At 38.6% G+C, this 13,921-nt stretch overlaps 1 protein-coding gene across 1 annotated transcript in view; it reads left to right on the top strand.

Moving 5' to 3' along the window:
• The window catches only part of BZW2 (basic leucine zipper and W2 domains 2), a 38,162-nt gene extending 27,288 nt beyond the window's left edge, over nt 1-10,874 (top strand). The window contains exons 11-12 of the mRNA XM_081345675.1: nt 7,094-7,216; nt 9,865-10,874. Of these exons, the coding sequence (XP_081201801.1) occupies nt 7,094-7,216; nt 9,865-9,902 (161 nt within the window). The 3' untranslated portion in view covers nt 9,903-10,874. The remainder of the gene's footprint in view (nt 1-7,093; nt 7,217-9,864) is intronic.
• The last annotated feature ends 3,047 nt before the right edge of the window (nt 10,875-13,921 follow it).

Here is a 13,921-nt window from a genome sequence, read left to right as displayed (position 1 = left end):
GACTTTTTGAGTAGGTCTCAATACAATCTCTCTTTACAATCTCTTTCTTATTTCAGTATATGAAAAAATAATAAAAATATGACAGCTGTGTTTATATTTTTATATTCCAATCATATTTATTTATTTTTCACATTTTTGAACAACTCATCTCCCTAAAAAAGGGACTCTGGGCAATAAAGTATAAAAATATAAAAAGAGCATTTAAGAATTATAATTTTTTAAAAAATGAATTTAAAAGGAGACGAGGATGGACGACCCCAGTTAAAAATTAGTTAAAAAGTTGAAGGGTACCAACCAGCCCCACAGCTATGAGACCCTCTGGGCTCCCCACACAATGGACAGAGCCATTTTTTAATTCCTTTTCAGAAGAGTGATGGAGTATTAATATTTTCCATAGAAAATTCAAGTTAGTCAAGAAATTTCAAGTTAGCATCAATCCTCCTTGTTAACTATTTCTATGGATTTATATATCTATATCTATATATCTATATCTATATCTATATCTATCTATATCTATCTATCTATCTATCTATCTATCTATCTATCTATCTATCTATCTATCTGTCTGTCTATCTATCTATCTATCTATCTATCTGATTTATATACCAACCGCCCTTCTCCCAAAGGACTCGGGGCGGTGTACAGGGCAGTTAAAACACAATATACAAAGTTAAAAATAAATTAAATTAAATTAGCCCCAACAAATAAATCACATTCTAAAAATTTAAAATTCCAATCCCTCAGTCCAGGCCGGCAAGCTCAAATAACCAAGTTTTCAGGTCGCGGCGAAAGGAGCGAAGGTCGGGAGCCGTCCGGAGCTCAACAGGGAGCTGGTTCCAGAGGGCAAGCGTGCCCACAGAGAATGCCCTCCCCTTGGGGACCACCAGTCGGCATTCCCTGGCCAACGGCACCCTGAGGAGGCCCTCTGGGAGCGCACAGGACAATGGGAAGTTAACGCTGGCAGACGGTGCTCCCGTAAATAATCCGGACCCATGCCATTTAGGCACCTTGAATCTCACCCGGAGGGCAACTGGAAGCCAATGCAGCTCGCGGAGCAGAGGTGTTATGGGAGTATCGGGAGACCCCGATCACCACTCGCGCGGCCGCATTCTGCACCAGTTGGAGCCTCCGAGTGGTCCTCAAGGGCAGCCCCATGTAGAGAGCATTGCAGTAGTCAATCCGAGAGGTCACGAACACATGAGTGACTGTACGTAGGGCATCTCGGTCCAAATAGGGCTGCAACTGGTGCACCAGGCGAACCTGGGCAAAAGCCCTCCTGGACACAGCTCCTATATGATCTTCTAAGCTGAGCTGTGAATCAAGGAGGACACCCAAGTTGCGAGCCCTATCTATGGGGGGTAACACCTCACCCCCCCTTAGTTAAAGATGGAATAAACTGGGTAACCCGAGATGCCGGTATGTACAGCCACTCAGTCTTGTCAGGATTAAGACGAAGCCTGTTCCTCCCCATCCAGACCCTCACCGCCTCCAGGCACCGGGACGTCACGGCGAGGGCATCACTGGGTTGATTTGGGGTGGAAATAAAAAGTTGGGTATCATCAGTATGCTGATGATACCCCACCCCAAAACCACAAATGATCTCACCCAGCGGCTTCATATAGTGTTGAACAGGAGGGGGGAGAGGACTGACCCCTGAGGGACTCCACAAATGAGAGTCCTCGAGGCCGACCTCTGCCCCCCTGCCCACACCAACTGTGAATGACCCAGGAGGTAGGAGAACCACTGTAAAACAGTGCCACCCACTCCCAACCCCCTGAGGCGCCGCAGTAAGATACCATGGTCGATGGTATCAAAAGCCGCTGAGGGGTCTAATAGGACTAGGACAGAGGAACGACCCCTGTCCCAAGCCCGCCAGAGATCATTCACCAGTGCGACCAATGCCATCTCCATGCTGTACCCGGGCCTAAAACCCGATTGGTAGGGGTCCAGATAATCCGCTTCCTCCAGGAACAGAGGGAGCTGATGTGCCACTACACTTTCAACAACCTTCGCTAGAAAGCGAAGGTTGGAGACTGGACGATAGTTGTTCAAAATAGGGCAGGCTTCTTGAGGAGGGGCCTCACCATCGCCTCCTTCAAGGCAGCAGGGAAGCTACCCTCCCTCAAAGAAGCAGTTATTACTGCCTGGAGCCAGCCTCGTGTCCCCTCCCGAGCTGCATATACCAGCCAGGAGGGGCACGGGTCCAATAAACACGTGGTAGAACTCAGCCTCCCCATGATCCTGTCCACCTCTTCTGGAGTCACAGGGTCGAATTCTTTCCAGATAACGTTCCCAAGACTGCTCGTCTCCCCCCTCCGTCAGACTCCGCCCAGTCGGAGTCCAGACCGGCCCGAATCTGAGTGATTTTGTCAGCCATATGTTGAGTAAACTCCTCGGCACGAGCCTGCAAGGGTTCCTCCCTCACCTCCTGATTAAGGAGGGAGCGAGTCACCCTAAACAGGGCGGCTGGGCGATTGTCTGCGGACGCGATGAGGGCAGCGAAGTAGTTGGACTTCGCTGCCTCCATCGCTATGAGATAAGACCTTGTAAAGGTTCTTAACCGCAATCGGTCAGATTCAGACCGGCTGGATCTCCAACAGCTATCTAGGCTCCGTCTCTGGAGCATTATACAATGTTTGCAGTTTTGCAGGTGTTAACAAAAAAGTAGAAACTTAAGCGTTTATCAGAGTAGCTTTCAAAAGCCCAGCATGTTGCTCAGGATATTTCTTGCCACAATGTCAAGGGTTTTTCTAAACTGGAATGGAACTTTACTTTCAGCTGCAGACTATGTTTAGCAAAAGGTGTTTGAATTCAGTAGCAGTTCTGTTTGTTGTTACATATACATCACACAATTACACCTAAGAGACCAAAGTTCTCTCGTTTTCTGTAATCATTTGCATGGCTATTATTACCAACCTGGGTTTAAATGCATTATAGAAAAAATAGGTTTCAGATAAAAAATCAAAACATTACCAGATGTTTCTGTTTTGACTAGTGACTTGATCAGCCTAGTCAACTAAATTATGTGTCAGCTAATTTAAATAACTCTCACTATAAAAAAAAGATTTTTAAGGTCAGAGGGAAGATAAGACAATATAGAGAGACAGATATATTAGATAGAGTCTTACATTTTGATGGTCTTTTAATATAAAGGAGATGGAAAATATATTCTAACACAAAACTGAAATGACAAAAAGAGTGATAAATGAAGTAAGGAGAATGAAAATATCAATTTGAGAAGAGTTCATTGTCTGGCTTTGAATGCCAAAGAACTTGCTGGAAGTTAACAGACTCTGTTTCTAGCTTGTTTATTAAAAAGATTTGCACAGGTGGACTAATATGTTCATCATGACAGCATGTCTGATAGTTCCTATTTTATTTGCTATACAGCTAGTAAACGTAATTTTATCTTGAAATTCATGTAGCGTATACTAATCTGATTCAGGAATGGAGTCCTGTGAACTCTGCATAAACCATCAATATTTCAAGATTGCACTGCTGAATTTTGGCAGCACAAAGGCATAGTGCAATTTTGGGTAATTTGAGAGTGGGGAGGGGGACCTCCAAGAAACTTTTTAGTTCCAACCTACTCTTTAAAAATATCAAAATGCGATGAAAATCATAGCTGCTATCACTGCATCGCTAGTGTTCTACTGCACTCTCCAGAAGAATATGAGGCAGAATTATATTTGCTATCATAGATTCATGTATTTGTTGCTTGTATGTACACTGAGAGTTTATGCATCAGAGACAAATACCTTGGGTGTTCAATCACACTTGGCCAATAAAGAATATTCCTGTTCCTATATTATAGTCCTTATTCCTTGGATTTATTCTGACTGCTCTGTAGAAAAGATCAACTGCTGACAAGTCCTCTCTAAGAAGGTTAGAGATGCCGAGACCAACCTAACAAAGAATCATGGTTAATAATGCAAGGCCATAAAAGCCTACTGGCTTTTTAAATTTTTGTTTTCTTTCCATTTTTTAAATATTGCTATACCTTCTTCTACCAATGTATCTATTCAGAGTGGTGGGGGAACAGCAGTGAGATAGGATTTATCTTCATATTGCTTCAAATTCTTGGAAGCATCTTGCTGGAGTTTGCTATTTTCTTGGGTCAGAGGTCATACCAGGCTTTTAAATGGTTGTGGGCCATTCATCAAATTAAAAAAATAAAAGGGACTGCAATTGACATCTTTTGGGGCCTCAAGTAGTATAACTATGTCTTATAAAATTTAATGAACTGAAGTACCCGGAACATGATCATCTTCCACAAGATGATCTCTTTACAAATTTCATGAAAAGTAACTGTATGCTAGATATCAAGTCATGTTTTCCATCATTTGTTTCTGGCAATAAAAGGCACAGAACTGAAATCAAGACAGTTTTTTGGGTTGTTTCTCTGCTGGCTGAGCTGAACTTGCATTGGGGCACAGTGACAAAGATTTGAAAGTTGAACATGAGTGTTAGAAATATTAAACAGCCTATAATTCAGGGAAAGAGGTTTCCAAAAGGAACAAGCCATTTTTTTGTTCAAAAGGCTTACATGAAAGCAGTCAATTCTTTGGCTAAATTATTGGGTTACTTCCTTTCTCCGTTTTCAGTTTTATTTAAGGATTGTGTTCACATCAAGCTTAGATTAGTTGTCATGGAAACCAAAATTCTTTGGCTGGGTCTTATTGGGATTGCTGCTATAAATACTTGAAGGGGGAAAACAGCTTCAGTAGAACTATTTCATAATAGTTTTGTTTGTATTGTTTTGAATGCTAAGCACATTTGATTTGTGCTTAGATTGTAAGCCACCCTGAGTCTTCGGAGAAGGGCGGGATATAAATGGGATTAAAAAAAAATGGTGTAATGGCCACTGAACAGTAAATGGAAGGATTTTTTTGTTTGCTATCAATGAGCCTATTCTTCCTTCACTGGAAAAATATATTTTAATAAGCCACCATATAACTCAATGTGAAATCCATCTCTTGTAATATATGTTCCTTACCCATTTTCACCTGAATCTCTTTAAGTATGAAAGAAGTTCAGAATATAAGAATAGCTCTTCTGGGCCAGGTCAAGATCCATCTTATTCTGTGTTCATGATGACCAACTGGATATCTCAGAGGTGCTTATTAGCTGGAAATTGAGAAATGCATTTCTTTCCCTGTTTTTCTGTGTAATTCATATTTGAAATTCTGCTAATTGAAAAACTGTTGGACTTTCATAGATCTCCATGTAATAGATTCAGTCTTTTTTCAAACCCATTAATAGATTTTAACATGTCTTGTACTGATGAGTTCTACAGATAAGTTATGGTGCTATGTGAAGATATGATTTCTAAATCTCTTTCCAATTAATTTAATTGGAAACATTTATTTGTGGAATATAGTAAACTGTAATTTAATTAAACATTATTTTTATTGATTCCCATTCTTCGTAAATAAGATCCTTGCCTATTTGTTCACTGAAAGTCTGGCTTCAATAATTTCATTGAATCCCTAATTTCTGTATGATTATAATTTGGCCAGAATATATTCTGTACTGCCCTTCATTCACAACTATTGTATATTCAGTTTTAAAGGATAAACCCCACCTACTAATTTGGTATTCTTGGCTCTTGTCTCCAGCAAGAGCAAACATGGAAGCAAACATAATTTATGTGTCAGCATCCGGCTGAAAAGCCCAACTAAGAAAAACCCCAGAGCCATTAAGTCCTCTAATGTAATTTTATTGAGCAGAATCATTTCAGTAAGTTCAAAGTGAAAGCCAGCTTGAAGAACAAGCGGGAAACAAGTAATTAAAAGAATGAATCTCTCCTTCTCTCCTCTGACAGTTCAAGTCACATTGTCCAATACATCTCCCAGTAATTGTTATGAGAAGAAACTTTGGTTCACTAGAACCAACTCTTCTATAGCTCCGGCTTTCACATGATGAAAAGAACACCTGTGCATCCCAAAGTCTTTCCTGTCTCCCTCCCCCTCTGTTGGCACACAGCAGTCCTAAAGGCAGTAGAGTTCATAGCTTGACATGATGTTGACTTGCACGTTAATTTTGCAAATCAGAAAGCATGCCGATATTTCACAGCTTATTTTGTGATATGTCTTTTCTTACATGTCTATTGCTCTTCCTTGGAGATATAGAAGATGGCAATCTCTAAAATTTCATTCTGCAACGGTTCATGTGCTTTGTTCCAAGTGATAATTCTCTAGCATTGGGGGAACACCATGTCCCATAAAAGTTCATCAAAAATTGTATTAGCATTTAAAATATCTATCTAATCTTTAAATTACTACTCCAAAATTATAGATGTTCAAAGATGATTATTCAGACAAAATCTTTATCTTGCAAAAAGGTATATATGGAAAGCATACAAAAGTTAAACTCAAGACTTTTCCAAATAAAAAGAAAAATCAATTGGCCTTTGAATTCCTCTAGATGGCATGTTTCACTTTTGTGCTCCTAAATGGTTGCATTAAGATCTCTCCATTCTCTCTCTTTCTAAGCAAATAATAGAAATATACTGTGAGCAGATCTTCTCCACTGTTCTTTTAATTAGACTTTTTTTTCCTCTGGAGGACTGTACATCTTAACCTTTGTTTGCTTCATATCTTAATATCCAACTGAAGCCTTGTTGTTTGTTTCTGTCACAGTAGTAAATTATTTCAGGATGTATTTTTTAAAGCAGCAATAGTATTTACAGGTGGTCCATATCTTAACATCCATTTGTCTAGTCACCATTTGATGTTATAATGGCACAAAAAAGTAACTCATAACTATTTCACATTATGATTGTTGCAACGTTCCCATGATCACATGATCAAAATTTGGGTGAATAATTATGACAGTTGCACTGACCCAGAGTCACGTTATCACCATTTGTAACCTTTCCATCCAGATTCACTTAACAAATACATGATTCACTTAAAGGCAGTGTTTCTTTTAAGAACTGGGGCAAAAAAGGTTGTAAAATAGGGTGCAATTCACTTGCTTAGCAACGGAACTTTTGAGGTCAATTTTTATCGTAAGTTGAGGATTACTTGTATAGTTCAATCTTTTACCCAGAACATTTACTAGTGGTTATTTTTCTGAATTTGAATTTCAGCTGATGTTCTAAGTGAAGAAGCCATTTTGAAATGGTTCAAAGAGGCGCATCTTGCTAAAGGCAAAAGTGTGTTTCTTGATCAAATGAAGAAGTTTGTGGAATGGCTGCAAAATGCTGAAGAAGGTATTTTTTTAATTGAAGTTTTAATTTAATTAAATTTTGAATTACATGAGCTGTTCTTTGCTTATCTGGAGCTCTGAGATTCTTTGATCCACAGAACAGAATCTTTTGGAGTATCCATTGCCCAAACTGAATAAGCTTAAATAGGCTATGCATTAGCTAGTCAGGTAGTGCATTGGCTAGTCCCTGGATGACACTTGAATCAGTGTCAGCAATGGAGAATCTTGCTTTGCACATAGGAATATTCAGGTTCAGTCTCTATCACTGCTAGGTAGGGTTAGTAATATCAGCAAGTCAGGTTAGTAATTTGATTCATAAGAGTTGAGCCTTCCTATGACATTATTGGTCTATTCTCACCCCCAAAATGTTTAAATAACTCCTGTCGCTTCATATAATATGTTTGCAAATATTTGGTTGGTCTTCAATTTAGGTGTTTACATTGTTGTTATAGATGAACTGCATGTTATTGTTTTTTTCTACAGGAGGTGTTTTACTCTTTTCTTTCTTCCCATTGTCATATTGCCTTGCCTTGCCTCAATAGTTACTTCCCACTTTCCTCATTTCCATACTTTATTTTTTCCTTTCTGATTTCTGGAGGCAGGAAGAAGAAATGTCTGCACCTATATGTGACAATTGTGAATGCGAAAATGACTCTCTGCAATGTCTTATCATTTTATAGATTCTCTTTATTGGAATTTCTAGTGCATATATTAGAATTCTGCAAATTTTTCACAGAAAGTGCTTTGAAATGCAGAAAAAAGTATACGAAACAACTATGTCTTTTTATAGGTTCATATTTTCTTTCTAAAGCTGTTCCTGTGTATCTCAATATGATGTATAGCCAGGCATACACATGCCATTTTACTGAGCAAAATGCACCCATATGGAGACACCTCGGATCATTTTCCAAAGCAGCCCTATAAGCTGAAATTTTTTTTTTGGCTGTTTTAAAAAATGTTAGAAGAGGTATTTCGTATGTGCTGCCTATATATGCACGTTATTCTTTTGGAAAATTGACAGCTTAAATTTGACATCATCCTTCTTTATTTCACTATCACTTCCCTGAAACTGAGAGTTCATCACCTTATTTTCTGGGTATTATTTAAGCTGAAATGCTGAATATTTTGAAGTAAAAATTGCAAGATTGCCTACTTCTGCTTTTAAATCAAAAGCTATGGCTAGTTCCATTGTGCATAGAACCATAAATGAAAGAACAGATGTTTGATACCTCAGCTCTCACATTATTTCTACCAATAGTTAGTATGAGATTTTTTAAAAAATTTGTGGTTGATTTCATTCTACATCTCCACATGGTGACCTCTATGGAGAAGTGTTTTTTGTATCCTGTTGCAATGTCTCAAAACAAATCCCCTTGAAGTCTAATATACTCTACACTTGGGTGGCCGGCTGTAATCATAAATTTGTACTTGGCCTTTAGAATTAAAATTTGCTTTATTCAATTCTTATAAATTCTTCAGTTTAGTAGTTCTTCCTGCTTGTTTTTAAAAAGTTGATTGAAGTAACATCCCCCCAAAAGAGACAGAATCACACTTTCCTTAAAATAGACAAAGTCACACATAATACAATAAACTGTAGTAAGAAGCAGTAATTGAGCCACAGGAAGAGTTATTAAAGTAAAACTGTCTAAACCTAACATGTTGGGACTTTTCACAAATGAACAGCAGCATTCCTGGTTTTTTGTTGTTGTTGCCTTGTTTGTATGTCTTTAATTGTACCGTCCTAGGTAGTATTTTAATTGAAAATCAAGGAAAATGATGTTGCAAAATAAGAATACTGTAAGTATGATGAAAAAAGGAAAGGCATAGCGACGTTTCATGACAGTCTTGTTTCATTGCAACAACTCAGGCAACTTGTCCCAAGAAAGAAGCAGCATAGTTGGAACCTGTCCATGTCATTCACATTGGGGAAACCTTGACTTGTTTTGTTGTTAATATAGCTCAGAGCCCTTTTCTTCGAGAAAGCTTTGTGGAGTGGCCAGATATTGGCGCTATGTGGTGGATGGTGGGAGATATGGTCTTGTCGGTTGTGTTTTTCAGTGAGCAGGGAGATTTTGTGGCCTTCACAAAAGATGTTTAGTGGAAATAGTGGTACTTAGTAATGTCATATTCAGGTTTGTTACTATTTTTATTTGGGAAGTACTGGCAGTTGACAGAAAAGTAATTGATACATTTCATAATACAATTATAAAACATTTTTAATAGGAAAAATAGGGAAGGCAAGACTACAACTGCTACATTTTGTGTGTCATGAAATGTAGTAATCGTAGTCTTGTCTTTCACAATTTTTCTTATTAAAAATGTGTTATAATTTGAAGGTTCTCAACTTAAGAAAGTCCCCATACTGAGATTTATTTTTAATCTTTACAATCCCACCACATATTTTGGATGTTAAATTCAACATATCCAATAGCACATCTTAATGAGGAACATACAAAATATCTAGGGTGGAGAAGCTTATTATTGACAATAGATGGCATTTACACCATTGATTAAAATAAATACTTCTCACTTTAAATCTCCTCCTTTTGGCTTGTGGCTTATTTATTTGTGGAGTTGTTTGTGTGTGTGTGTGTGTGTGTGTGTAGTATTTTTAAAGCTATAATAAACTTAGTATTTTTCTCTGTTTTTTAGAATCTGCATCTGAAGGGGATGAAAATCAAGATGGCTGAACAAAGCACAAACCAGACATGATTACAGCTGGCTGCTCTTTCATAATTTTGTACTATCCAAGCAAGATTCTTCCTTGGGTGTCATACTGAAACTTTAGGCTAGATTTTTTTTCTTTGTTAGTTTATTTAGAAAAATAAAATATTGGAGCCCTGAAGGATTAGTTGCTATACATGCGTCTCTTTTGGCAAGCTGTATGCTAACAGACAATGGCATTCAGCAAGGAGACAATTAGGGAAATTGAAATTAAAAGCTTAAGAACTTTTTGTTGGCATATTTTCAGGTACTAGTCTCTGCCCATAAGGGGTTTTTTGTTTTGTTTTTTTGATCTGTGTACGCAGTTCAGTATTTATATGTGAGTCAACATCATTACGTTTTTTTAAAAAATTAAATGGCTTTTATATATTCATGTTTCCAGACTTTTTGTTTCAGAAGTCGTTAGTATGGAAACAAACTATTGCTGAATTCTCTACAGGAGAATTATTCAAAGACTAGTCAGTAACATTACCTTATCCATATAGCCAGCTTCCTTAGTATAACTTTCTCACCAACGTGAAATGTTTCCAAATTTAAGGTTGATGCCCCCAGGAGTATTTGATACTGGGGCAGAAACCTCCTGGCTTAATTAGATATTTCACAGAAAAACCAGCAATAAACTCAAGAAGAGCCAGTGCGCCATGTGCACAGGTAACATATAGCCAGCCCTAAGATACCAACATTAAACTGGAGCCTGCTTTCATTTTTTTAAAACTTATGTGGCTATTCTCACACACAAGAAACAGTGATAAATCTCATCAAAATAAGATTTAAACCTGTTTAATTGACTTGGTGGTTATATTAATTAAAATAATTTTCAATCAATTAAAGAGATCCTGTGTTTAATAATTGGGTAGATTTTTTAAAAAAATCTTGAATGCAAATACAAGCAGTCCTTGACTTACAGTCATTTATTTAGTGACTGTTCGAACTTACAATGGTACTGGAAAAAAGTTACTTATGTCCATTTTTCACATGACCCCATGGTCACGTGATCAAAATTTGGATACTTGGCAACTGGCAAGTTTTTATGACAATTGCAGTATGCTAGGGTCATGTGAACATCTTTTGTGACCTTCTGCAAGCAAAGTCAATAGGGAAGTCAGATTCACTTAATAGCCATCTTAGCAATTTGACAACTGCAGTGATTCACTTAACAGCTGTGGCAAGAAAGTTCATAAAATGGGGCAAAATGTACTTAACTGTCTTGCTTAGCAATAGAAATTTTGCATTCCAGTAGAGGAAATCATCTATACTTGAATGCAAAAAAACTTTTAAAAGGTAATCCTTTTTTATTTCTTGTAAGGAAGAATTACTTTCTAAGATAGAAATGAAAAACCTGACTCTCCATATACCGTAGTTTCTAGCGTATAAGACGACTTTTTAACCCATGAAAATCTTCTCAAAAGTCAGGGGTCGTCTTATATGCCAGGTGCTGAAACTTTAGGGACAGGGCTGGCTGGAAAACCTGGAGCGGATCTTCCATTTAGTCTGCGCAGGGAAAGCGGGACCAATTGGAGTAGAAGCTGCAGTCTGTGATTTTTTACAGGCTGGGGTCTGGGCTTCTTTCCTTCTAAAGTTGAAGACCAGCTGTAGGCAGGTGGGGAATGCAAGAGCAACTTGAAAGGCAGGTGGGGAATGCCGTAGCCAGAGCAGCTGCTTAGCTCTAAGGACACATTTGACTCAGGAACTGGGCGGGCTGGCTGGAAAAACTGAAGCGGATCTCCCATTTGGTCTTTTTTTTTTAATCCCATTTATATCCCGCCCTTCTCCGAAGACTCAGGGTGGCTTACAATTTAAAGCACAAATCAATGTGCTTAGCAATAGCCTTCATTCTATGTATATGCCTGCTTATTAGAGCTTTCACACACACACCCCACAAGCAGCATTATTACAAAGTCAGCTTATTGCTCCCAACAATCTGAGTCCTCATTTTACCTACCTCGGAAGGATGGAAGGCTGACTCAACCTTGAGCCTGGTGGGATGGCAACCTGCACTAATTGCAGACAGCTGGTGTTACTTAAGGCTCTGCGCAGGGAAAGCTTTAGAGTGAATTAGGAAAAGTGAAAAAGTGAATTAGGAAAATAGGGAACAGTTGCTGGAATTGGGTATGTGTAGTTTAACGAAGAGAAGGGTGAGGGGTGACATGATAGCAGTGATCCAATATCAGGGGCTGCCACAAAGAAGAGGGAGCCAAGCTATTCTCCAAAGCACCTGAAAGCAGGACAAGAAGCAATGGATGGAAACTAGTCAAGGAGAGAAGCAACCTAGAACTAAGGAGAAACTTCCTGACAGTTAGAACAATTAACCAGTGGAACAACCTGCCTCCAGAAGTGGTGAATGCTCCAACACTGGAAGTTTTTAAGAAGAGACTGGACAGCCATTTGTCTGAAATGGTATAGGGTTTCTTGCCTTAGGGGGTTGGACTAGATGACCTCCAAGGTCCCTTCCAACTTATTATTATTATTATTATTATTATTATTATTATTATTATTATTATTATTATTATTATTATTATTAAGTTTAATCCACTTGCACTGTTTTATGTTTACATGTTTGATGACAAACAGCCTTATGTTTATAAGTGACAGTTTTCCTACTACGTACCTGCATGTCCTAAGCATTTGAATTAAAATTACCATATTAAAATCAAATCTGATGTTTTTTAATTTTTATTTGGTGTGCGTTGGAAGAGGGGTAGTCTTATACGGTGAGTATAGCCCAAACCCTATAATTTAACAGGAAATGTAGGGGGTCGTCTTATACGCCGGAAAATACGGTACAGTTGCAAGAAAAAGTATGTGAACCCTTTGGGATTACGTGGAGTTTTGCATGAATTGGCCATAAAACGCGCTCTAAACGTCATGTAAGTCACAACAATAGAAAAACACAGTCTGCTTAAAATAATACTACACAAACATTAGCTGTTGTTATGTTTTAATTGAACATAAGGTGGAAACATTCACAGTGCAGGGTGGAAAAAGTATGTGAACCTTTGGACTTAATAACTGGTTGACCCTCCTTTGGCAGCAATAACCTCAACCAAACGTTTCCTGTAGTTGCAGATCAGACCTGCACAACGATCTGGAGTAATTTTGGACCACTCCTCTTCACAAAACTGTTTCAGTGTAGCAATATTCTTGGGATGTCTGGTGTGAATCGCTCTCTTAAGGTCATGCCACAGCATTTCAATCGGGTTGAGGTCAGGACTCTGACTGGGCCACTCCAGAAGGCGTATTCTGTTCTGTTGAAGGCATTGTTTTGTTGAATTACTTGTATGCTTTGGGTCATTGTCCTGTTGCATCACCCATCCTCTGCAGAGCTTCAGTTGGCAGACAGATGGTCGTACGTTTTCCTGCAAAATGTCCTGTTAAACTCTGGAATTCATTTTTCCATCAATGACAACAATCCGTCCAGGCCCTGAGGCAGCAAAGCAGCCCCAAACCATGTTGCTCCCTCCGCCATGTTTTACAGTGGGGATGAGGTTTTGATGTTGGTGTGCTGTGCCTTTTTTTCTCCACACATAGTGTTGTGTGTTTTTCCCAAACAACTCAATTTTGGTTTCATCTGTTCACAGTATATTTTGCCAGTAGTGCTGTGGAACATCCAGGTGCTCTTTTGCAAACTTCAAACGTGCTGCAATATTTTTTTTGGACAGCAATGGCTTCCACCGTGGTGTCCTCCCATGTACTCCATTCTTGTTTAATGTTTTCCTTATTGTAGATGTGTCAACAAAAATGTTAGCATGTGCCAGAGATTTCTGTAGGTCTTTAGCTGACACTCTAGGATTCTTCTTTACCTCATTAAGCATTATGCGCTGTGCTCTTGCAGTCATTTTTACAGGACAACCACGCCTAGGGAGAGTAGCAACAGTGCTAAACTTTCTCCATTTGTAGACAGTCTGTCTTACCGTGGACATATGAACATCAAGGCTTTTGGAGATACTTTTGTAACCCTTTCCAGCTTCATGCAAGTCAACAATTC

This window comes from Vipera berus (genome assembly GCF_964194415.1).
Source record: "Vipera berus genome assembly, chromosome: Z".
In the NCBI taxonomy this organism is placed as follows: Eukaryota; Metazoa; Chordata; class Lepidosauria; order Squamata; family Viperidae; genus Vipera; species Vipera berus.
Note: the sequence above shows the minus strand (reverse complement) of the source record. Positions and strands in the feature narration are given on the sequence as shown.